Source organism: Tauraco erythrolophus, chromosome 4 (genome assembly GCF_009769465.1).
Source record: "Tauraco erythrolophus isolate bTauEry1 chromosome 4, bTauEry1.pri, whole genome shotgun sequence".
NCBI lineage: Eukaryota > Metazoa > Chordata > Aves > Musophagiformes > Musophagidae > Tauraco > Tauraco erythrolophus.
This window is the reverse complement of record NC_141468.1, coordinates 766378-790847: the sequence shown is the minus strand read 5'-3', so window position 1 is coordinate 790847 and position 24470 is coordinate 766378. Positions and strand designations below refer to the sequence as shown.

Here is a 24470-nt window from a genome sequence, read left to right as displayed (position 1 = left end):
GATTGCAGTGGCACTGACCCTCGTTTAGGAGTTTCTGTGAAGTGCTGGGGTTTTCCTGAAGATGAGAGCTCCTGTGACACCAGCTGAGATTTGGGGTGGTTCTGCTTTTCTGAAGCCACACATGCTTAATTGTTTCCGTGTGGAACCTAGAAATGCTTCTGTCTCCATACAGGTGCTTCTAAGAAGGGTTTGCTGATAGCTGTCCAGCTGGTCTGCACTGCAGGCGATCACAGCGTGCTCAGAAGTGTGTTTTGAAATGTGTAGGGGAAGTTCGATGGTGTTTTCTCTAAAATCTGAGTACGGGGAGTATATTTGATCTGCTGGGCTTACTCTCTCTACTCTATTTCAGGAGATCCCTGGAGGTACTAGATGTTGTTTTGAGGTGGATGATTTCTCCTGTTAGAGACACTTTGGTTTTGACAGCATAGAAACCCATGCGCCGTTTGGCTTCTGTATGGTTGTGCTAAGCCAGATTTTTGAACACGTGTGTATGTGGCTGGTTAACATGCAGGGAGTTTAGCAAAACATTTCAAATCACTAGGAGAGAAGGCAGAAAATATAAACTCCTGTTTAATTTAACTGCTTTATTGTGCTTTGTTTCAAATCGGTTGTCAGATAAAGCACATTTTGTCAGGTAAAGCGTGTTTTGTCAGGTAAAATAAAGTACGTTTCTCAGAAGAGAATATGACTGAAGTCTCAGCAGCGTGTGTTCAGAATGAGGAAAGTAATGAACCACGTCATCTAGAGCTGCGCTTCGACTCTGTTGGAATACAGCAGATCCAGGTGTCCATCCAGTCTCGTTTGGAAGCTCATTCAGTAACTATTTCAGTTAAAAAATAATTGAAGAAATTGAAGAAAAATGGAGGTGACTATGGCATAAAGACTGAAGATGTAACTGAGACTGATGTCAGCCACTTGAGATGTTAGAGATTAAGTTCTGCTCTGCCCTGGTGAGGCCATATCTGGAATATTGTGTCCAGTTCTGGGCCCCTCAGTTCAAGAAGGACAAGGAACTGCTGGAGAGAGTCCAGTGCAGGGCCACGACGATGATGAAGGGAGTGGAGCATCTCCCTGATGAGGAAAGGCCGAGGGAGCTGTACTGGGCTATACTGGTCTCTTTAGCTTGGAGAAGAGGAGACTGAGGGGGGACCTCATTCATGTTTATAAATATGTAAAGGGTGACTGTCATGAGGATGGAGCCAGGCTCTTCTCAGTGGCCTCCAATGATAGGACAAGGGGAAATGGATCTAAGCTGGAACATAGAAGGTTCTGCTTAAACATGAGGAAGAACTTCTTCCCAGTAAGGGGAACAGAGCACTGGAACAGGCTGCCCAGAGAGGTTGTGGAGTCTCCTTCTCTGGAGATGTTCCAAACCCGCCTGGACACGTTCTGGTGTGATCTGATCTAGATGGTCCTGCTCAGGCAGGGGGATTGGACTGGATGATGCTTTGAGGTCCCTTCCAGTCCCTGACATTCTGGGATTCTTAGTTAAGTGTCAGAGTGGTGCAGATGTTTTGAATTTCCGTACTAAGGTACCTCCTAGATTGTAACCAACGCTCTGCCAAACTCAAGGTCATTGTTCAGAGCTTTGCTGCCCGCCCTTTGCTTTTCAGTTAATCCACCACATGTCCACAACTACCGATTCATTTCCAGAGTGGAGTTGGACTTTTAAGAGGATGTGTAGAATCAGAGCACGTAGCTTTTTCCTCAGACTCTCTCCAAGTGTTCTTGCTGTGTTCTGGTTACACCTGAAGTGCGTGGTGATTTCTCTGGGAGACAGTTTGGTCTGGTTTTGGAGCAGCACTGTAATTGTCGGGCCTCAGGTTACAATTTTAAATCTATGCTGCACTGTTTTACCTTCAGTTTATCATTTATAATGTTTAAAAAACTTTGTAGGACAAACGCTGGGAAAAAGGCTTTGAATTTACAGACCTTAAAATAACATTCGCTGCCCGTTCGAATGAATTACTTCAGTTTTGGGTGAATGTTCTACCTCCAGCTAAGTAATTGCTGGTAAGAAGATGAGAAAACACATGGTTCTTCCTGCTGGTGCTGTCTGTTGGGCTGTTGTGCTTTCCCTGGATTCTGATGCTGAGGTTTGCGAGGCCGTTTAGATACGCACATGGAGTGTCTGCCCTAATAACGCGAGCGAACTCTTTTATTGGGATGGGGTGGGAATGTGATTGTTCGGCGTAGGGACTGATGGCTGTTGTTTGCCGTTGGGTCCTAACCCCACGGGACAAAAGCAGTACCTGGATTTGGAGGGGGCTTGGTTAACCCCCAGCTCCGTCAGCCGGGGGGGAGCCCAGCGCTAAGCCCGGCTCAGTCCCCGTGTCCGTGTCCCTTCCGCGGATCTCGTCTGGAGGCGGGTGCCTGATGCCGTCGGACGGTGACGGGGGCCCCAGGCCGGACGTGGAATACGTGTATTGTTGCTGCAATTATTCTTGGAACAAGTGAAAATGACCCTTGGGTTTCCTTGACAACCTATAACTTTCTTTTGAAGTGATGTCGAGAAAACAAACGTGTTCTTGAATGAGATACAAGTCTCGGAGCCGAGTCCGGGGCTGTTAACCCCTCCGTGGTCACGGCGTGGTGGGAAGGTTGGTGGCTGCCCAGCGCTGCGGGAGGGGTGGGTGGCTGAGGGGAGCGTGTCTGACACGGCGGTGGTGATGGTCATCCGCGGTCTTGCTCGAGTTTTTCTTTGGACTGAGAAGTTTTTTTAGAGGGGGAGAGAAATAATCTTTGGCCCTTAGTTACCTTTGGTTAATAATAACTTTTAAAAATGTTTTGCAGGATAGGAAGCTTGAGAAAGAACTCACACTGGATGAAGATAATTTTCTGAAGCTGGGTATATTCCAGGAACTGTAACCCAAATGTTTCTCTGTCCGTGGAGAAGGTTTCACGTTTGAAGTAACTTCTACTGAAGGTATGCACATCTGCCTTTCCTTTTAAGCTCAGTGATGACAACACGCTCTGTAATGCTCTGTTACGTGTTCTGGTGGCTGCCAGTGAGGTTGTTCTTGGTATTTAATACCTGGAATCATTTGAGAGGGGACTGCAGTGTCACCTGGATGGTGCTGCTGGGTTTCAGAGCTGGTTGATACGGCTGAGGAGCTCAGTTCCTCTGCTGCTGCTGAGTCTGCGGTCTCGGCATGGTGTGTTGATCAGGTTACTCCCTAAAACCGGGCTTAACTGGTAAGTGCTTCTCAAAACTTAGAGCTCTAATTTAATGTGCATAATTGATGGGAAGAAGATGGAACTTCCTTTTTTCTTTCTGCTGGCTCTCTATACTTCTGGGAACTGCCCAAGAAGTAACAACATGGAAGTGACACGCAGCACGTTTTGTCCTTGGGGTAGTGAAAGGGAATAGCTGTGATTACTGACTAGTTTTCCTAAGGTGAGAAGCTGGAAGCATCCAACAGAGTTACCAAGCAGGCAGTTCAAAGCAAACGAGGAATTACCCTCTCGTGCAGCAAGTAATTGCATTGGGGATTCACTGCCTTAGGATTATTTGGAGCTGGACTGGCTGCCCCTGGGAGTGCTGCGATCCTTCCCGGCACTGGCAGCGGAGCCGGCTGACTCCGTCGTTTTCCTATCAGTAATTCAGTTGGGAAAAGCTCTCTTAATGCCACAAAGGCAAGAGGTTGTGTGTAAAGCAGTGACTCCGAGAGGGAATAGGTTATGAATTAAAGATGTTCTTGAAGATCCTGAAAGAATGCAGGAGACACGAAGTTTTGTTGCAGAAAAGTGCAGGTTTTTGGTGAGCTGTAAACAGAGATGCTGCTGCTGCTGGAGCTGCTCATAGTTACGGTGCGTGTCAGACCTGATGGCTTGAAACTGGTGAAAACGGTTCTGGCAGCTGTCGAGGAACTGGAGCACGTGGATGGTACCCAGGCTAGGCCAGTGAAATAGATAGAAATAGAAAAATAGTTGTTGGAAAGAACAGCATAGCCCAGTCTGACAGATTCCAGTCCTCGTTGAGGTCCAGCTGGCTCGGGATGCTCCGATACCTGCTCCTGCTGATGATGTCCTCGGGGGCTGTCGAGAACAGTGGAAATGCAGGGTAGGCACTCCCATTTGCTGGCAGTCCCCAAGGTCCGTGACTGTTTGGAAACAGCAGTGTCTGTGAAACGTTTGAGAGCCCTTTATAAACCTGGTTTTCATGAAGTGATAGAGCCAGCTGAGCTTCTGAGCTCCGTTGAGCTTTTGGCCTCCGTAACCATCCATGGCTGTAAGTTCCACAGAGTTTCTTCTGCCCGTGCAGAACATAATTAGTGTTTCATTCTGCCTGTTTTCGGCTGGATAACTGCTGGATAACTTTGTGAGGTGTCCCCATTCTAAACACTTGTCTTTTCACCTCCTCGGTACCATTCGTGCCCGTCTGTGTGTTGTTTTTCTGAGCCGCAGCCATGTATCAAGTCAAGTTTGATGCACCTTCGCCAGGAGCTGCGCTGCGTCTCGTCCTGCTCAGTCTCACCCAGGAGCAGCTCCTCGGAGCAGCTGTGCTCGTTGGAGCTCCGTGTCTCTTCTGAGCGAGGCGAACCAGCCCAGCCCTCGAGATGCAAACCCACGATAGTCAAGCGGTGTCATGCCTTCTGCTTGCTTGCCTGTTCTTTCTTGTAATAACTTTTGCCATTACTTTTGCCTCTTTGGCTGCTGCTCCGTATCGAGGTCCTTGAACAGTGGCTCCAAGATCACATCCAAATGGCTATAACAAACAGGATCTGTTCTGATTTATATGTTGAAATGCCATATTTCTTCAGAAGGATTGCCGTGCATCACGGAGGACGGCTGCTGGGCTGCTTTGTCCTGGCAGTGGCACTCAGGTCGGGTGAAGCCCTACAAAAGGAGGGGAGGTGGCTCCTTCCTGGGATCATCTGAGCACACTTGAGGGAAGAGGTTCCCAGACTGTGCGATGGGATATGTCTCAGATGAGCCAAGGGCAGATGGACAGCCTGGCTTCAGAGCTGACGGAGAATGAGAGACTTCCTGAGGATCCGGAGTTGACTGCGGATGTTGACTGGTCCCAGAAAGCTCCTGGGTTAGACTTGAACCAAAGATTTGCCAGTCAGGACGTAGTGGACAGGTGCAAATTGCTTGTCCCCTGCTTGTCCTCTTGACCAAAGGACAGATTCACCCAAAGTGATGCAGTTGCTGCTCAAACACCTGTCGGTGATGTTTATAAACCCTGCAGGTGTTTCTTTTCCCAGTGCACCCACACCTTCTGTCTGAAGGTGCTGGGTGGCCCCATACCGGATCAGCGATGTTAACTCACTCGCTGTCGTCGTTCAGTGGTGGCTTTTCTCCCATGATTAGTCCTTGGCTTTTGTCAGCACTGAGTTACATCTGCTGTTTCGTCATCTGGCTGCTTATCAACGTGAGATCACTCGGCAGCTATTTCTGACATCTTGGGTAGGTTTAAGCTAAATAACTCTTCTACCACTAGTAAACGTTGCTACCTTGCTGTTCATCTTTCCTCTGAGATCACGAGTAAATACATCGAGCAGCACTGTGTCTTTTGGGACCCTCCTTGCTGTGTTTTTCTGGGGGGTTTTATTTGCTTTTGATTTGTTTCTTGTATTTTAACCAGCTGCTGATTCACAAAAGTGAGCTTTTCTTTGGAGCTATTTGGAGAAGCCCATGCAAAATACTTCTGTGGGAGCTCGGGTGAACTATCGATCGTACTGTCCTTGTCCGTCTGTCCGGTTTTGTTGTGAGTTTGTTGAGTTGTGTAACAGTTTGCTTAAAAAGCTAGTGTTAGACTTCGGGTTCACCAGGTTAAATGAAGTCGTACTTCGTTCCCTGCAATTAGGTGTTGGCAGCAGTGCTTTAAAGCTGTAGGGCTCTTGGGTGAATCCCACCACGTCCTGGTGATCCGTCACCATCGGACTTGGGTGAATCCCACCACATCCTGGTGATCCGTCACCATCTGACTTGGGTGAATCCCACCACGTCCTGGTGATCCGTCACCATCTGACTTGGGTGAATCCCACCATGTCCTGGTGATCCGTCACCATCTGACTTGGGTGAATCCCACCACGTCCTGGTGATCCGTCACCATCGGACTTGGGTGAATCCCACCACGTCCTGGTGATCCGTCACCATCTGACTTGCAAGTGTGTTCTAAAACTTTCTCAGATACCGCAATGCGAGAGAGTTACCTAGATTTTTCTTTTACTCTGTTTGGCAAAGCTTAAAATTATTTCTGCTTATAGAGGAAATGAAAGAAATTTTGTATAAAAACTTAGCAAAAAAAAATAATATTCATAAAATAACCTTAAAATGCATATCAGGAATCCCTGCCTGTCAAAACTAGAGAGAGAGACTGATTTAAATGGGACTGAGGAAGATTCTTCAGCTGTGATGTAGCTGCTGGTTATGTTTGTCCTTTGTATTTTTATAACAGAAAGGGTGTTACAGGAAAGTCAGAAGTATTCAAAAATACTTTCTTTTTTGGAAACAAGTAGGATAATATACTTCTCAGCATTTCCATGTGTTTCTGCTTAGTAACTACATGGAAAATGTTAAATGTTTTGTTGTATCAGGAATGGGCTTAAATGGACTTAAATAAAAAAAATAAAAATGGTAAATAGAATCATAGAATTGCCTCTTGTTTTCACAGACTCCTCCTGACACTTTCTAGAAAAGACAGAGGCCTTTCTACCACGCTGTGGTGCTAAATGGGGGCTCCAGAAGGACACCCCCGCCTCCCCCCGCCAGAACCGGGGAATAAAATCCGGCTGCAGTGAGAATCGCTGATAAGCGGAAGGATGAGCAGAAGTGGGGGAAAAGGGTGAAGCAGTCATTAGAATCATAGAATCATGGAATGGTTTGGGTTGGAAGGGACCTTAAAGGTCATCCAGTTCCAACCCCCCTGCCATGGGCAGGGACACCCTCCACTACACCAGGCTGCCCAAAGCCCCATCCAGCCTGGCCTGGAACACTGCCAGGGATGGGGCAGCCACAGCTTCTCTGGGCAACCTGTGCCAGTGCCTCCCCACCCTCAGAGGGAAGAATTTCTTCCTTAGATCCCATCGAAATCTCCCCTCTTTCAGTTTAAAGCCATTGCACCTTGTCCTTAGCGGACTCACAGAGCAGAAAGATTTTTGACGTTCTCCTTACATAAGGAGTAAGATGAAAAGCAGCGATTACTTTAATAGTAAGAGGAAATACTGTTGGTTTTTTTTTAAATTTATGCTTTTAATCATCTATCCCAAGACCAGTGTGCAGCCAGGGCTTGCTTTGGGTGGCGTTCTGCTTCTTGATGGAAGCCTCTGCCTAGCTTCTAAATATTTCAAAATCCCTGCAGTGTCTTGTTGGCAAATAGCAGGTGTTTGAGTGACAGTTTAATTCTACGTGTATCAAATTTAGAAATGCTCTCCGTAAAGCAGTTTATCCCCAAAAATGGCAGCGTGTAGTTCTAGGAAGAAAACTCTCTTCCTTAAATCATGATGATTTCTCCTTCGATTAGATGCTCCGGTTCAGTAATAACACGAGCAGCTCCGAGGGGCTTTGCGACGTCCGCTGGAGAAAGCAGAAGATGTTTCTAGTTTGCTGTAGCCGTAGACGACCTGAGCGGAAGTTCTGAGACCCGAGGAGTGGCAGACACCAGGAGAAAAATGCTTTTTGCAGATATGTTTGGGCCTCATCTGGATTAAAACCTGGATGTGCCAGCGCTTTAGTGCAGTACAAGTTTCAGACACGTGCAGTTAATTTTGAGAATAAAATGGCAAAGTTGTGATATTTGAACTTGTTTGGAAAAACGTGGGAAGTATTTCCTCTTCCTGTTCCTGTGCAGGACTGCAGGACCAACAAACCCTGCCTCCTCGGGCGTGTGTGTAGCGTGTTTCTGGCCCACGAAGCCTGGGGAGGGTGAAGGGTGTTCCGGTGCCTCGAGCGCGCTGGGCACAGCAAACGGTGCCGGAGGAGCCGTGCTTCCCCGGCTCGCGCGGATGGGCTGAGGCTAACGAGGAATTCCCAAAAAGTTGCAGCGGTTAATCCACTTCCCGTTTGAAAATATCAAACAGGGAACACCTTGTGCCACCTCTGTTCAGTTTTTCTCTTTTCTCCATCTACTTTTTTCTCTTTTTTCGTGCTGCGTAGAGCGAGGATGTTCCCTCCTCCCCGTGTGTCTGGAAAGCACCTGCTGTAAAAGCTGTTCATTATCATAAATGAATAAAATCAGTCTTCTATACAAAATGTTCTGAACCTGACGTGTTTCTTGCTGTGAATTCCAATAGGAAATTTATCTTTTTTTATTTTTTCCCCCCGATGACGTGGTTTGTCACAGCTTCCTGCTGGTGGCAGCCCTTGGTGGAAGGGCTTGTTCCTCCGAGGTGATAGAGCACACCCAGTTTTCAACAAGTCATATTTTGGCAGGTCCAAGCGAGAACAGCAAAGCTTAACAAACCAGAGGATGAAGTTGTGGCTTTTATTTGGACACCAGAGGTGACTGTCCCAGGACAGCAGAGCACATGAGAAGCTGTAAAACCATTTCTCCCTACGGATTATTTTGCCATCCGTAGCTCATCCCTGCCCAGCCCGGGCCCGCGGACCCCTGCTCTTGCTCCGTAGCTCTCGTTCAATAACAGTTTTCTACTCTTTGTGGTACGACACTGTTACAGATGCAGAGGGCAGGGAAAGGAAAGTGCTACTGATGTGTAAAGATTGAAAATACACCGATTATTTTGGGTGTAAATCAAAATGTTTTTAATTAAGGCAGCTGTTTGGTAAACTTGTTGCCCAGATAAAATTACCCGCAGCTGGGTATCAACGGTGCTGCTGGGGGTGAAAATAAGCAACTTGGATCTTTTCTTTTTCGTCTGTAAAAAACCGGAATCAAAAGCTAAGTGTGAACAAGAGGGATTCTTTGATGTAATTTGGAGGCGGTTGGGAAGCGTTAACGGTCAGTACCAGTAATTGCTTCGCAGCTCGTTAAAGCACTTGGGAAAATGAAGATCTCGAGCCCCTTACGAACTGGTATGACCAGCATGACTGAGCTGGTTTGGAGGCAGAGCTGCTCTGTGGCCTTCTGTCAGCTCCTTCCGCATTGCTCCGACCCGTACTCCCGTGGAGCTGTCTAATCCCTGCAGATGGAGCCGTCCTGGGAACACCCAGCCGCGCTCCCGAGCCTGCGGAGCAGCGCGGGCTCCCGCTGCAGCAGGGGGATCTCCAGTGTCTGCTTTTGCTGGATGTAAGCAGCGTGTGCTGCTTCTTGCTGCCTTTTCCTCTGCTGAAGAAAACTTGCAGACTGGACACGCGTCATTATAGCAGTTAATAATGGGTACGTTTAGTTTTTTAAATTTTTTTTTCCAAATATAAGTGGTAGAAACAGCTTTAGAAGAAAAATAGCTCTTGAGGAGCAAGAACGTGAACCTTCCCCCTAACGTGTTTATCCTCCTGTTCTCGCGTTGTGATTTAGCTCTTTTTTCACTCGTCGTTTAAGGAAGGAAAGTGAAACTTGAGGAGCTGCGTCACGGGGATTGTTTGGAATATCCGCGTGGCCGTCAGCAGCCGCCTGGGATCTCCAGCGAACTCTGCCTCGGCGACAAATAAATGCAGGCGGGTGGGGGGGATAACAGCCTCGGGAAGGAATACCCAGGTATGGAAAGCTTATTTCCAGATGTTGGCAGCTGTTAATCTCCACGACATCCTTGTGCAGCTCAGGACTCCCCCAGTTTTACAAAATTGGAAACTTAGAGATGGGGACAGTAAGCGAACGGTGGTAGGAATGAGCTTTTCGTGGTATGAGGACGGGTGGGAGAAGGACAGCTGAGCAGTTGAATGGGGAGTAAGATGAGAAAATACAAATTGATTTTGAAGGGTAACTACTCAGTTGTGGTCCAGAAAGCACTTATGTCTCTGTTCTCTGCCTCGAGTTTGTCAAAGGAACTTATCCATCATCTTTAACAAAAAGTTAATCGTTTTTTTTTACCGAATTGTCCTTTTTCTTTGCACCTTTTTGTTGTTAGATAAGTTTTATAAAGATACTGAGTATTTCAGTGTAGAGATCAGATTAAACCAAAGACTGACACTTAACTCTAACATCTTATGTGTAGAAAAAAACTATATTACAACTTTCCGATGTGCTAAAAATTATCTTGCAGAGCAGCTTTCTTCTAATTTATCTCCTGCATACAGCTTGGAGTTTTTAACTTAAGCAGGGCCTTAACTTGGACCATCCTCGTGTCCTTTTTAGACAATTTTAACTTAAAGCCGTGATTTTAACGTACGCAATGGAACCACTGTAGGCAGATAAAATTATTTGTGTGGTGCACTCTTGCCTTGTGATGAACGTTGTCTTCGTACTGTAGCTTTACTCCTTTCTGCTTTTCATAGATGATTAGTTTTTCAGAACCGACGGATGCTGCGTGAACAGTTTGTGTTCCATTCCATGTCTGGGAGAGATGGTACGGAGCAAGTGAGCACGAGGCAGTTGTATTTTGTAACTCAGCGTGGGTGGGACGAGCAGTGATCCTCGGTGAATTCAAACCAGCCAGCTTGAAAAGTACTTTTCCCAACAGCTTGAAACTTTGATATGGTTTAAGGTCGGAGAACACTCTTGGTTGCAAGCCCAAGTGGGTTTGAAAAGATTAGGCATAATTATAGGATTATGTAGGATAATTATTCAGGTGTGACTTGAGATTATCTGTGAAGAAATGGCAACGGAAGGTCGAGGCAGTTCAGAAAAAGCTCACTTTTCCCTTCTGTTCCAGCGTTCAGGTCCTGTTCTGGGAGGGGGCTGTCCTCGCTGAAGACTGACCTGGCCCGTTGCTTCCTGTGTTGACGAGGCATCTCTGTGCTATTTTGAGGCAGCGCTGTGCTTTTTCTGGGAAGGTACAAGAAATAAAGAAGTTACTGTAGTTCAAGAAAATCGTAAAAGCCTCTTCATTTACGGGAGGGGAGACTGTCATCAGCCAGAGGCTGGTGTTGGAAGCTGAGGCTTGGGCTCTGTTTGGCTGCTTGCCTCCCGAGTTGAGAAACGCTTCCTTGTCCTTCTCAGCCCTGCGACGAGGGTAGGAGAGAACGGGAACGCGTGTGGTGTGCCTGGCAACCCGAGCGGAGTAAGTGGATGCAAAGTCGTGGTGGTTGCAAAGTAATGTAAGCAACCACTTGGCCAAAGGGTAGTTGGGGAAATCTGACAGTGCTTGGAGATGCTCTCAGCACTGAAGACATGTTCTTAAAGCAGTATCAAAGGTGGAATCAAAAGTCCACCCCAAACTTTTATATAATGACAGCTCAGTGGGGGGAAAAATAGGCGTTCTTCATTTGACAGGCTTTTTCCTCGTACTTAACTTCGGAATCGAAAGCTCTTTCAAAAGGAAACGATGGTGCTGCTGATGTCAGAATAGGTATTTCATCATCTAGACCTAAGGAAGAGCAGTTTGTTCCTACTAAAGATACTTTAAAAACACTCTACACTGAGTATGTCCTCATCCTGTTAGCACTGTAGGTTAGGCTGCTGCTTCTGACACTCCTGCGTTTGGCCTTGTTGCTTATTGTTGTATCCCTGATATAACAGGAGATATGGAGAGACGTGGATTTGACAGATGGACCACACAGTGGATAAGGAATTGGCTGGATGGTCGCACTCAGAGTTGCGTTCAACAGTTCGATGTCCAAGTGGAGGCCAGTGATGAGTGGTGTTCCTCTGCTATGGAGACAGGCTGGGAGAGTTGGGGCTGTTCAGCCTGGAGAAGAGAAGGCTCCGGGGAGACCTTCCAGCACCTTCCAGTGCCTAAAGGGGCTACAGGAAAGCTGGAGAGGGGCTTTGGACAAGGGCGTGGAGTGACAGGACGCAGGGCAATGGCTTTAAACTGAAAGAGGGGAGATTTCCATGAGATCTAAGGAAGAAATTCTTCCCTCTGAGGGTGGGGAGGCACTGGCACAGGTTGCCCAGAGAAGCTGTGACTGCCCCATCCCTGGAAATGTTCAAGGCCAGGTTGGATGGGGCTTTGGGCAACCTGGTGTAGTGGAGGGTGTCCCTGCCCATGGCAGGGGGGTTGGTATGGGATGGTCTTTGAGCTCCCTTCCAACCCAAACCGTTCTATGATTCATAAGGACACCTTATCAGCATGTCTCCTGTAGATTAGACAGCTTTTCCTATAGATATATAAAAAGTTTTGCAAAACTGTAGAATTGGCAGATTGATGATGGGTTCAGATTTGAAAAGTGAGATTTACGTGCGCATTCCACATATATGTATGGAATATCTATGTATTTAGGTTAACCGTGCACCCAAACATCCATTTGAGACCTTTTATGCCAACTTTTCACTCGGAGAGTTTAAAACTAAGCGTAGTTGGTTAAAAATACCTGAAGAACAGTTTGTAAGGAACACACTCCGCAGCCACACAGCGTTACTGTCACAGCAGTGTCACGTAGGTTGGAAATTCAGATGTCTGTTCCGAACGCAGAAATTCCGTTTCGTGAGGGCGTTTTCAGCCGCCGAGTGGACGGATGCAGCGGCTCTCGCTGGTCGCCGTGGATGCTGAAATTTAACCTTTTTAATTTATTTCAATACACTGTGGAGTTAAACGGCTCAAGTTAGAAACTGCTTTTCTCTCTGCCTCTTTTTATGGCGTTTTTGGGGGGCAGAAAGTAGTTCCCAAAAGATTGGGATCAACCTAAAGTAGCTAATCTGGCAGTTTGGGAGGTTGTAAAGAAATGGCAGTGGGTGGGCCATGGGGGAGGTCTGGGTCACCATTTGTTTCAGATGCTTTCCCCCAGTTCCCCCTCGGTCACTGGGCTGGGGCTGCCGCGAACAAAGCCCATAGCCTTGGTGTTCATGGGGGGCTTTACAAGAAACGTGGTGCGGTGGGTTTGACTGGGAGTGGTTGACCCCTGATGTTTAACAGGAACTTTGTAATTAGAAAGTGGTGCTTGATCTGGATGAGGCTTTGGGCAACCTGGTGTAGTGGAGGGTGTCCCAGCCCTCGGCAGGGGGGTTGGAACTGGATGATCTTGAAGGTCCCTTCCAACCCAAACCATTCTATGATCTCATTTCTGTTTCTACTGGGATCAGGGTCGTGTGCTTCCCTGTAATGTGTATGTGAGTTCTGCCTCAAAATGCTGGAAGTCTGAAGCCAAGGAGGACCTGGCATGCAGGAGGACTGCGGGAAGGAGTCCCACCTGAAAGGAGGTTGTAGCGAGGTTGGTGTTGGTCTCTTCTCTCAAGTACTAAGCGATAGGACGAGAGGAAATGGCCTCAAGTTGCACCAAGAGAGATTTAGGTTGGATATTAGGGAAAATTTCTTTAGTGAAAGAGTGATCAAACATTGGAGCAGGTTCCTGAGGGAAGTTGTGGAGTCACCGTGCCTGGAAGTGTTCGAAAAACGTGTAGATGTAGCAGTTCAGGACATGGTCTAGTGGGCGTGGTGGTGTTGGGTTGACGGTTGGACTTGATCTCAGAGGTTCTTTCTAACCTTGATGATTCTGTGGTTCTAAGACAAAGCCGTAAGGGGGCTGTGCTTTGGGTGGGTTAAACATTCCCATTGCAGTCCAGTATTGCAACACAAACACGTTCTAATCGGGCTTCATCTCAGCAGCCGTGCTGTATCCCGAAGGGCAAACTTGCAGATTCTCTTGGTTCTTCTAAATCTCTGAGATGAAGACATTGAAAGAAAGAAGTATGTTGACATGGAAAAAAGCTCTCTGAAATAGAGACAATAGAGACCAGTTATCTGTGACAAATTTGAAGTGCCCAGTGGAGCTCCACAGAGCGTGTTGTCAAATATCCTGGGTAACAGAGCTGTTCCAAGAACAAAATAGCCTCGATTTTGTAAGGTAATCCTCTTTTGTTTAGAGATCCGTAGGCACATGCACAGGTGAGGAATCCTTGAACTGAGGTAGGGCAGAAAACACATGTCAATGACTTAATTGGTAAAAACAAATAAATAAACCAGTGGGTTTTTTTAAAGTGTTTCATTTAGTAGTTCCTATAAGCTCTTCAAGCTCTTCTCAATATGTCCAAGGCCAGGTTGGATGGGGCTTTGAGCAACCTGGTGTAGTGGAGGGTGTCCCTGCCCGTGGCAGGGGGTTGGAACTGGATGGTCTTTGAGGTCCCTTCCAACCCAAACCATTCTGTGGTTCTGTGATTTAGTTGGAGGTTCAGTGTGAAAGTTACACTGCAAGGGACCCAGATATTTACCTGGGTAGTTAAAAAATTTGGGTCTTTACATGGTCTTGTAAACGGCCCAGCAGCGGTATCCGGAAAGCAGTGCCCACCTTCTGCAGTGCACCTTCCTGGAGGGAAAAAGTGGTGGTTTCTGTGTGGTTTTTTTTTTTAAAAGGGTAATGTCAGTTTTCTGTCTTGGATGTAGTTATGCAAGCGGTGGAACTGGCAAAAGATCAGGCGTGGTAACATTTTTGGATGCTGGAGAAAGCAAAATGAATGGTTGGAGCAAGTGTTCCTGCTGCTGCGGAAACAGCGATGTGGGTTAGGTTAAAAACAGCACTCTGATCTGTCCTGTAAAATCACACGCTTGTGTGGGAATAATCTGGGAATGTGGCACATCGACATCGCTCCTCCAGTTCGCATCACGTCGTGAAAATGTGGTTTAGCTTAATGATGTTATTCCACAGAGCTTTTCTCTTGTCTGGGCTGTGCTCGTCGCCTTTGTCAGTGGGGAGTGACAGTTTTGTCAGATTTTCTGTAACATTAACAAGTGTCTATTTCTTGAAACCATCTTTGATCCCCGTAGCCCCCAACACGATGCCATCTCTTCGTGGTCTCCTGTTGCTCCTGACCTTCTGTGTAGTGTGCAGACCCGGGAGTTGACCGGCTCTTCCCGCACAGGATTCCTTCCTCCAGAACCTCTTTTTTTCCCTCTTGTGAAGCTCCTGTACGTGTAGCAGAGCCATGAGGTTTGAGCAAGGATGAGACTTGAGAAAGCTGGGGAGGGACTTCTTGCAAGGGTACATGGTGACAGGACACGGGGCAATGGCTTTAAACTGAAAGAGGGGAGATTTCCATGGGATCTAAGGAAGAAATTCTTCCCTCTGAGGGTGGTGAGGCACTGGCACAGGTTGCCCAGAGAAGCTGTGGCTGCCCCATCCCTGGCAGTGTTCCAGGCCAGGTTGGATGGGGCTTTGGGCAACCTGGTGTAGTGGAGGGTGTCCCTGCCCATGGCAGGGGGGTTGGAACTGGATGATCTTTGAGGTCCCTTCCAACCCAGACCATTCCATGAGACAGTGTGTGGGGAAGAATTTAGTCTGAGACACTAAACGGGAGCCAGAAATGAGAGGCTGTACTGGGATTCTCAGCCAGCGAAATGACTTGGCTGCTTTTTGAAGTGCAACCCTCTACTGGTGAAGAACCGATGTTATCTTGTGCTCTCTGAAGATACTGAAAGTGTTACTGGGGAAGAATTAAGATTACTCCTTATTTGCTCCCAGTAGAGAACGGTAAAAGACACAACAATGAAAAATGAAATGAAAATCAGTCATTTAACTTGTGCCAAACTCATCTGAGCTCTTTTTTTGGCAGCTGATACTCTAAATAAAAGAAATTCAGTAAATCTGGTTTCTTTGTGGAGATCATTAAGGTATTTGGTACGATAGCCGGGGCGGGATTGTGAAAAGTTATGGCTTGTTGAGGAATCGTGATGAACCAGCCAGATCCTGAGCAGAGATGGTCAAGGGCAGGATGGTAAGAGAAAACTTTAGGCAAGAGGAAGACCATGGGAAGAGTTTCTCAGGGGTAGCCTGAACACCGTCTTATTTTTATATAGTTAATGATTGTTCTATAGGGCGAAGTGTACTGGGGAAGCTCACTGGAAAAAGCTAATTAATAGAGCTCACAGAGAGAAAAATGGGAGTACAAAAAAAGGAAAGAAAGCGGTAGGGGTAGGAGTAGGATGGGAGTGAGTAAGACGAAGTGCAGCGCTCCGTATTTAGCAAAAACTGCTTTGAGGGGAATGTTCTCACTGACACACATGGCCATGGTGGAACCTCGTCTGAAATGCAGCGTGTGGTTCCGCTCACCCCGGCGGCTCCCGCGGCGTGCGGCGGGTCCCGAGGGGGCGAGCTGAGCCGTTGCGGGCACAAAGGGGTCCCCGAGCGCCGCCGGGGAGACACGGAGGGGGCAAAACGTGGGGCAGGGGCAGGGTTTGATGGCTGTTTGTGCAAGGTGATGTACTGGGAACAGGCTCCGGCTCGGTCCTGAATAAGAGTTTGTCGTTGTTGGTTACGTGCAGTACCTCAGTTTTGCCACTTTGGTAAAGAACTACATCGATTTAATTTTTTTATTTGCTTGGGATGATGTAAAACGTCCGTGCGAAACTTCCTGTGGAGGAAGGTGATGGTGAGGAGGGTTCTTCCCAACAAGTATTTATGAGGATTTGGGATCCAGGGCGTGTAGGAAAAGGAGGGCATCCCTTCAGTTTCTATTGCTGGCTTCGATTTATAGTATCCTTTTGCCATTTCTGTTACTGGTAAACGTGTGTAAATCCCAATCCGAGGTGGCGGGAAGATCTGCAGACCCTGAGTGAGAGGTGGGTGTGCAGAGGTCAGGTGTGGTCTGGTGTAGAACGCTCAAGAACAGAACTAGAGCATTATTTTCCAGGCCAGGTTTTAGCTGCCCAGCCAGGCACCCTCTAAGTAATAGAACCACTAAGCTGTGTTTTTTCCCCCAGTTCAGAATTTTGGAGCTGGTAACAGTGCAGTCCAGTGAACTGCTTTCTGTGTTCCTGACAACGTGTGCCCGGCTTCCCCTGGAGACATTAATGGTCCCACTGGCACCCGGCTCCGGAGCTGCACATCTTACACACACACACACAGACACACTTTTTATATGTGTAAAACCAAAATACACTCTTCTGCCCCTCGAAAGACCACTGAGTCTTACACTTCTGTCATGTCTGGGACATTAACAGCATCCTCTGGTGTACCATGAGGCCTGTATTCTTTACCAGTTCAGCCCCAGGTTTGCTGCTGCTACCACTTGCAGTGTCCAGTAGTTGAGGGTTTTTTGTTTCTCTCCAGTTCTGGTCTTGTCTTACCCCTTGCTGGTGCGGGACGTTGGAGGCCTGCCTTCCACGTGCATAAATCATTGATTGTTGCCGTTTTGGCTGATGAGCGTGACTCTGAAATACAAATAATACAAAAAAAACCCAAACCCTTTAATGCAAACTGCTTACAGAGCAGCAGCTGCTTTCTGGCTGTGACCAGCCTGGACTTTAATCCAGCAAATTATTTCTCTGTATGGACAGAATCTTTGATTTTTAGTTCAAGCTACTGGCAGTTAAAGTTAATTCATGCATGTGTTGTGGCCGTCGTTGGTGTTCTACAGCTGTAATTGCTTTGAGCAACCTGGTGTAGTGGAGGGTGTCCCTGCCCATGGCAGGGGGCTTGGAACTGGATGATCTTTGAGGTCCCTTCCAACCCAAACCGTTGTGTGATTTTATACTCCAAGTCGTGTTGGGTTGTTAATTTTGTTCACAGAATTGAACTGATTTTTGACAAGCTGGCTGGCAGCTGCATGAAGACATTCTGCTCAGAATTAATGGCGAAAGTGGAAGATTAACTCGCATTCTTTTGCTTTACAGCTAGTTGTGTCCCATCAACATGTTCTGGAAGTTCGATTTGAACACAACATCACACGTGGACAAGCTGCTGGATAAAGAAGATGTGACACTTCACGAGCTGATGGATGAAGATGACATCTTACAGGAGTGCAAGGCTCAGAACCGCAAGCTGCTGGACTTCCTCTGCCAGCAGCACTGCATGGAGGAGCTGGTCAACCTCATCACACATGAGCCTCCCCTGGATATGGACGAGAAGGTCCGCTTCAAGTAGGTGCTTCTTTTCTGTCCTATGCGAAGAAAACTGAATGAGAGACCTCGGTGGTGGAAACTCTCTGCTCCGAGGTGGATGTGACCTCTCCAGGGTTGGCAGAAAGGCTTTCGAGCGCTGCGAAATAATTCACAGCGTTTTGTTGCTTGGAGTCGATTTTCAGAAGCTTGTTTCTTTATTTGTAATGGTTTATCATTGAGTTTGTCTAAAAAAAAAAAAAAAAATAAAGCTCTTGCTCTCTGTTCAGAACTTTTCAAGCAAAATAATCAGTATCTCAAAAGTGCCTTGAGTTTGTTTTTATCAAAATTGCCAGCAAAGAGCGTTCTGTTCTCAGGTACAAATTTCTGAACTTGATTGGTTTTCACTAGTTGAGCCCACAAAAGAGCGAGGTGCCCCGTGAATAAAAGCTGTAATTTCGTTGTGCTGCATGTGCAGAACCTGCTGGTGTCGTGTCGGGGCCGGCAGGGAGAGAGCCTGCCTCTGCCAAGAGCCTCCTGCTTCCCATGGACCCTTCAGATGTGGCTGGTTCTCAGAGCAAGTTGTGCTCATACAGTTTTTTACTAAATGTATACTTGGAAATATTTACATTTTGGATTTAGGAAGTTTATGTACAAATAGAGGGCTGCTCTGTGTGTCAATACATAAATCAACCCCGGGGAATTTGTGCAGGTGCTCTTAACCCTTTGCAGCAGCCTTTGCACTTTTTGAATTCCTGCATCCCGTGGGGTGTTGCGCAGGTGGGGTTGCACGGGAGAGCGGCGCGGCGGGTACCGCAGCCCATCACCCGGCACCCGGCACCCGTGCTGTGTGCGCAGCGAGCCCGAGGCAAAGCCGGCCCCAGCACGGCTGATGTGCAGCAGAGGGTTAACGAGCGGAGCAGACCTTGGGCAGTGCTGCTTGGTCCTTTGCTGGGATGTGGGTGTATTTTGCTGGAGGAGAGGATGAGGGATTCCAGTTGTCCGTGTCCCTGTCCGTGCCCGTTGCCAGTCCTGTTCTCGTGCAGATTTCAGGAGTCGGTTTAGGTCTCTGATCCTGTGTCCTGAAGGGTGGAAGTGGAAACCTTTTCCTGGTGTAACCAAACAGACTAAGAGTGAGGAACGGTGGGGTCAAACAAAAATTTCTCAAGATATTTTTCCCTTTTTCATTTTTCCCTTTGGACAAGGGTGTGGAGTGACAGGACACGGGGCAATGGCTTTGAACTGGAAGAGGGGAGATTTCCATGAGATCTAAGGAAGAAATTCTTCCCTCTGAGGGTGGTGAGGCACTGGCACAGGTTGCCCAGAGAAGCTGTGGCTGCCCCATCCCTGGAAGTGTTCAAGGCCAGGTTGGATGAGGCTTTGAGCAACCTGGTGTAGTGGAGGGTGTCCCTGCCCATGGCAGGGGGGTTGGAACTGGATGATCTTGAAGGTCCCTTCCAACCCATTCCATGATTCTAAGCAAAATCCTTAGTGCAAACCAAAATGAAGAGGGACACTCAGTATGAGAGTGTTGCTCCCAGGCATCCCTGAATTTCACGTGCAGGATATATGCCTTTTCATCAGCTTTTGAAGGCAGCATGTGGTTCGAGCAGCTCAAGGCCAAGTTGCCTGGTGAGGAGGCACAAAGGTAGACAGCGGTGGGAAGAGGTCAACCTCCAGTGTTGCCATCCTCTGTGCTGCCAAGATAGAAGAAAGCCTGGTGGTGGGAAGGCCTTAAGTTAACAGTCTCGTTCACCGATCTCTTCGTCAGATAATGGCATTATATCCTCCTCTTCTTCTTCTACGAGTGGTCCATAAGGCTCAAAAAGCCAGTATAGCAGTGGGAAGTGTGGTTATAGACCCTAGAGAGGTAAGTGAGCCTTTGGTGGCCATGAGAACTTGCCAGGACAAACAGAGCTGGTCTTTATGAAGTATTTTTTCAGAAATGCTTCCAGTACTGTGTGAGGACCAGGCAGAGCATGGTGAGGCACTGGAGAGGGGAAAGCTGCTTAGAAACTGAGGAAGCTTTTGGAATAAATAAAAGCTGAGCAGGAAGAATGGACTCTGCCTAAATCCAAATGGAATCCAATTTTTGGCTCTTAAGAAAAGGTTATGAAAGTTTTTAAAGTGGAACAGGGGAGAAACTTGATAGGTTTGGAAGGATGCGCTGCTTAGAATGATGCGTGCTGTGGAAAGGGGATCATCAGAATGCTTTGGTCTTGGAACACCAGGAGGATGTTCCTGGGAAGGGAACTGCAAAGGGAACACTCGACAGCAAATCCCCGTCCAAGTGTAGCGTGCAAAAGTGAGCAGCCAGATAAAGACCTGTAGCAGCCAAAGAAGTGTGCAAACTGTCCGAACTGTCGTGTCTACTTCTGGTGGGCTTGTCGACATGCCGGGGTGGCTCGTAAGCCTGTTGAGACCACGCAGTAATGAGGGTGCAGCTTGTAGGAAAGGCAGAGTAGGCTCCGCTCGTGGCAGAGCGGGCTGTAGGGGACAGGGGGCTGAGTGTCGAGTGAGACCAGTTACCTACAGCACGGAACCATCACGGGTTGGGATGCTGCGCCGAAATCCAGCGGGCGAAGTGTTAGATCCGCGAAACTCGGAGTCTGCGAAGGCTGCAGGAGCAGAACGCGCCGTAACGGTGAGAGGTTTCGTTGATCCTCCCCCCCTGTTGGCAGGGTGTCCATCACTCCATCCTGTCCATCAGGGAGGCACGGCGCGTGAGTTTTTAGGAATCGTGAAGGTTTTTTGCGTGGAGCAGTGAAAAAGGAGAAATAACTCTTTATATACCCTCGGGGGCTCTACGAAATGTAACTGTTGTAAAATCACTTTGTAATAGTCACCGTAATGTGCTCAGGTTTAACATCCTCCTAGGAGGGAAAAAGACATAAACCAGCGTTATCATCGGCCTGGGGTTTGTTCTTCTAACTTCTGGGAATGGAACTACATAAATAGGAGGAGGCTCGTTAGGAAGCAAGTGGTACTGGGAAAGGGTGAAAAGCTCACACCTGGCCTGGAAGCATTTTAGTGGTTCAGGATAAATGCAGAGCTTCTGTTACAAAGATTTAAAAAAAATCCTAATGTAGAAAACTGGCTTTGTTAAAAACAAATAATCCATTACAGGTAAAAGTACACCCTCACAAAAGGGAAGTCGTGTCCAGATACGGAAAAAGGATGTTGTGGCTACTGAATTGGTGAGCATGAACGAAGGGATTTTGGGAAGCAGTTTGCTAAAAGCAGAACCACGGATACTCTAAACCCATCAAAACACGGAAACCTCTCTGAGAATGTGTAGGGTGGACGGATGATCGAGTGTAAAAAGGAAGATGGGACCGTAGCAGAAGATCTAATTAAACTGTCTGTGTTGGTGCTCGTTTCAGAAGCTTCTCAGGAGATTCCCAAGCGGTCTTTACAAGGGAATAGTCTAAGGAACTGTCTCAAATTGAAGCATCTGTGGATCAGTAGAATAATTGTTAGGAGTGGCTGATGTTCACCGAAGTGATGTAAAGAATTTAAATTTAAAAGAATTCAAGTGTCAAATTGCTGCCCTGATCAACCGGTGGCATGGAAGTGGCAAACAGGACACCAGTTCTCAAGGAGGGTCGGTGAGGCAGTAAGTCTGGCTCTGCACGGTTCACAGTGAACCGTTGATGGTCTGGCGTCGGTTGATGGACATCTGCCTAAACGTGAGCCCTCCGCCATCGCCCGGTGCTGCCTTCGTCGAGGGAAGTCCGGCTGCGGTTCAGGAGCTGTGTTTGGTGGAGTCAGTGAAACACACGGGTTGGAGATGTGTCTAATGGGCCATAAGTACGCTCCTGAGAAGATAAGGTCCCTTGTCAAAGGCTGGTGACAACAAGCTGGTATGGGATAGCAAAGAAGAGTTCTGTCATCAATTGATAACTGTTTGGAGAGCAGAAATACAGAGGAGGGACAAGGGCAAGGACTTGGGCAATATAGGACACGGGGCAATGGCTTTAGACTGAAAGAGGGCAGATTTAGATTAGATCTGAGGAAGAAATTCTTCCCTCTGAGGGTGGGGAGGCACTGGCACAGGTTGCCCAGAGAAGCTGTGGCTGCCCCATCCCTGGCAGTGTTCAAGGCCAGGTTGGATGGGGCTTTGGGCAACCTGGTGTAGTGGAGGGTGTCCCTGCCCATGGCAGGGGGGTTGGAACTGGATGATCTTTGAGGTCCCTTCCAACCCAAACCGTTCCATGATTCTGTAACAAATCAGAAGTACTTCCAGAAGCGCGGATAAGAACTGGCACTCGGCGGGAAGTTCGGTGTTGGGAATTGCTGCTTTGTGCTCGGAAGGGCTGAGCTGCTCGAGCGCGCCCCGTCAGAGGCTTTGAGCAATTAGTGGGGTGAGAGAGAATCGTGGTTTGAAACGAAAGTGCAGCTGCCTTTGGCTCCGGGGTCGTCTGCATCACTGAAGCTGCGGCAGCTCCGTGGTAGGTAGAATTTGACAAACTGCTGCTTCTGCTCCAGTAACCTCTGTGTGATGGGCAACAGGTCTGTCCTGGCGAGTTCTCAGACACCTTTTCCATAGATGGGCAGTGGCTGGAACGTGAGATTAAGACACTGATCTAACAGTGAGATGCTGAAATGAAGTTTAAAGAGAATAAAAGATGGCTAGGGGAATTCCAGTGTCGCAGCGTGCGTGTGAGACAGCCGCCCATCCCCTGGGTAATTCCTGCATCGCGTGAGCAACGGAGAGGCTGGATCCAGGGGATGTTTGCAGAACGGTGCGGTGGAGCCCTGCGGGACAGCTGGCTTCTGAGGCAGGAGCTCAGCCTGAAGAAACTTGGTCACTTAGCAAAACTGAGTCCCCAAAAAGAGTTTTCTTATGTTGATTTTTAGATTATTGTTTTGTATCTGTGCACTTTGATATTTGAGACTTTGTCTAATTGTAAATGTATAGTTAATTAATTATAAACATGCTGTTACCTTTTCTGACCATAAATGTGACCTGTTTCTAAAAGCACCACCTGGAAGAGCAAGGAACAAGGTCAGGAAAAGAAAGGATTGAGTTAGCGGTCAAGCATAACTTCATATTCCGATTTGGATGAGCAGAATTATCTAAACCAGGCACTAGTGAAAATTATCTAAACCAGGCACTAGTGTTTTCTGAAGAACAACTGAATCGTACAGAAGGCTGTAGACACTACTGAAAATTGGAGCTCAAAATGTTGGCTGTGAATTGTTTGCTCCTGTCCATAGTGTATGTTCATTTGCCAGGAGGTCGGTGTTAGATCTAATGTTCTGTCTCTAAATTCTAGTCCTCTTGATTTAAAAAAAAAAAAAAAAAGTTCATATTTAATTCAGCTGCAGTAGTGGAAAAAATAATTTAAGGAAATATTGCGGAAACCTGCTAAAAATGCGTTCAGGTCAACCTTCAACTTTTGGGTTAATTTTAATGGCGCAAATGGATCCATATGAAAAGATTTTAAGTGTTTTGAAACTGGTTAAGCATCACTTTTGAAAATCAGAGCTAACTGCAGTCGGAAGGCAGCCGAGATACGTAATTCCGCGGTTAAAAATTGCCCACGAGGTGCTACAGGAACCAGCGCTTCCTTACAATGTGCCCCTAGTGGAGGTGACCCTCCTTTCTCCTGTGGTGGGCTTTCCCCCTGGCTCTGGGAATGGTGGTGCTCCTGCTCTTTGCTTTATAACTCCAATAAGAGGTGGCTCTCCTGAGAGTTTTCATTTCGCCTCCAGTTGCTCTGGTTCTGTCCCTCCAGGTACCCAAACACAGCCTGTGAACTGCTGACCTCGGATGTGCCGCAGATCAACGACAAGCTCGGAGGGGACGAAACTCTGCTCAACATCCTCTATGACTTCTTGGATCACGAGCCTCCTTTGAACCCTTTGCTTGCCAGTTTCTTCAGTAAGACTATTGGGAATCTCATCGCCAGAAAAACGGAACAGGTAGTGATTACATTAGTCCTGAGACGTGGGCACAGATTAATTCGCTCACGGCGTTCGTGATGTACGGCAGCATCGTTGCCACCCTCGTGATCTCACAGTTGTAGAACACTGGAACAGGTTGCCCAGAGAGGTGGTGGATGCTCCATCCCTGGAGATGTTCAAGGCCAGGTTGGACGAGGCCCTGAGCAACCTGATCTAGTTGGAGATATCCCTGTTCCTTGCAGGGGGGTTGGACTAGATGACCTTTGAAGGTCCCTTCCAGCCCTGACCATTCTATGATTCTATGATTCTTAGAGTTGAAAACAACTCCTTGTACTCTTGAAGATTGCAGTTGAAATGTGGGCTTCCAAAAGTCCTTCAGATCCCTCAGCTGAGGGGGTTGCTGGCTCCTGTAGACTCCTTGGCGCAGGTTTGGTGTCGCACCCGCAGTAGCCGGGATGTTCCTGTGCCCCACCTGAAGCGTTGTTTTTCACGGAGGGGCATGTCGGAGCATCCTTGGTCGCTGCCCAGCAGCATCTCGTTGCATGCACAACGCCTCAGTCTCCCTGTAAAAGGGGCGCTGGAAACATGAGCTGAACAGTGTTTCAGGAGTACATGTGTTCCAGTTCAAAATTGGGTTTTTTCAAACGAAGGCTGTCGGAGCGCCTTAGTGGAACGGAAGATTCTCCAGCTTCACCAGCTTCTTGATGCTCTTACTTCTGTGGGCTTGGGTTTCTTTGTGGCACAGAGGAGAGAAAAGATGGCTAGAGAGATATCATGTAGTATCGCCTTGAAACGAGGATGTTGCTCTCT

The 24470-nt window shown here is 47.6% G+C and overlaps 1 protein-coding gene across 4 annotated transcripts in view; it reads left to right on the top strand.

Moving 5' to 3' along the window:
• Positions 1–24470, top strand: part of PPP6R2 (protein phosphatase 6 regulatory subunit 2) — a 106164-nt gene that overhangs the window by 29590 nt on the left and 52104 nt on the right. For all 4 annotated transcript variants that reach the window (XM_086611156.1, XM_086611159.1, XM_086611158.1 and 1 more), the window contains exons 2-4: positions 2794–2926; positions 17547–17792; positions 23492–23678. In XM_086611156.1, the coding sequence (XP_086467282.1) occupies positions 17566–17792; positions 23492–23678 (414 nt within the window). In that variant the 5' untranslated portion in view covers positions 2794–2926; positions 17547–17565. The remainder of the gene's footprint in view (positions 1–2793; positions 2927–17546; positions 17793–23491; positions 23679–24470) is intronic.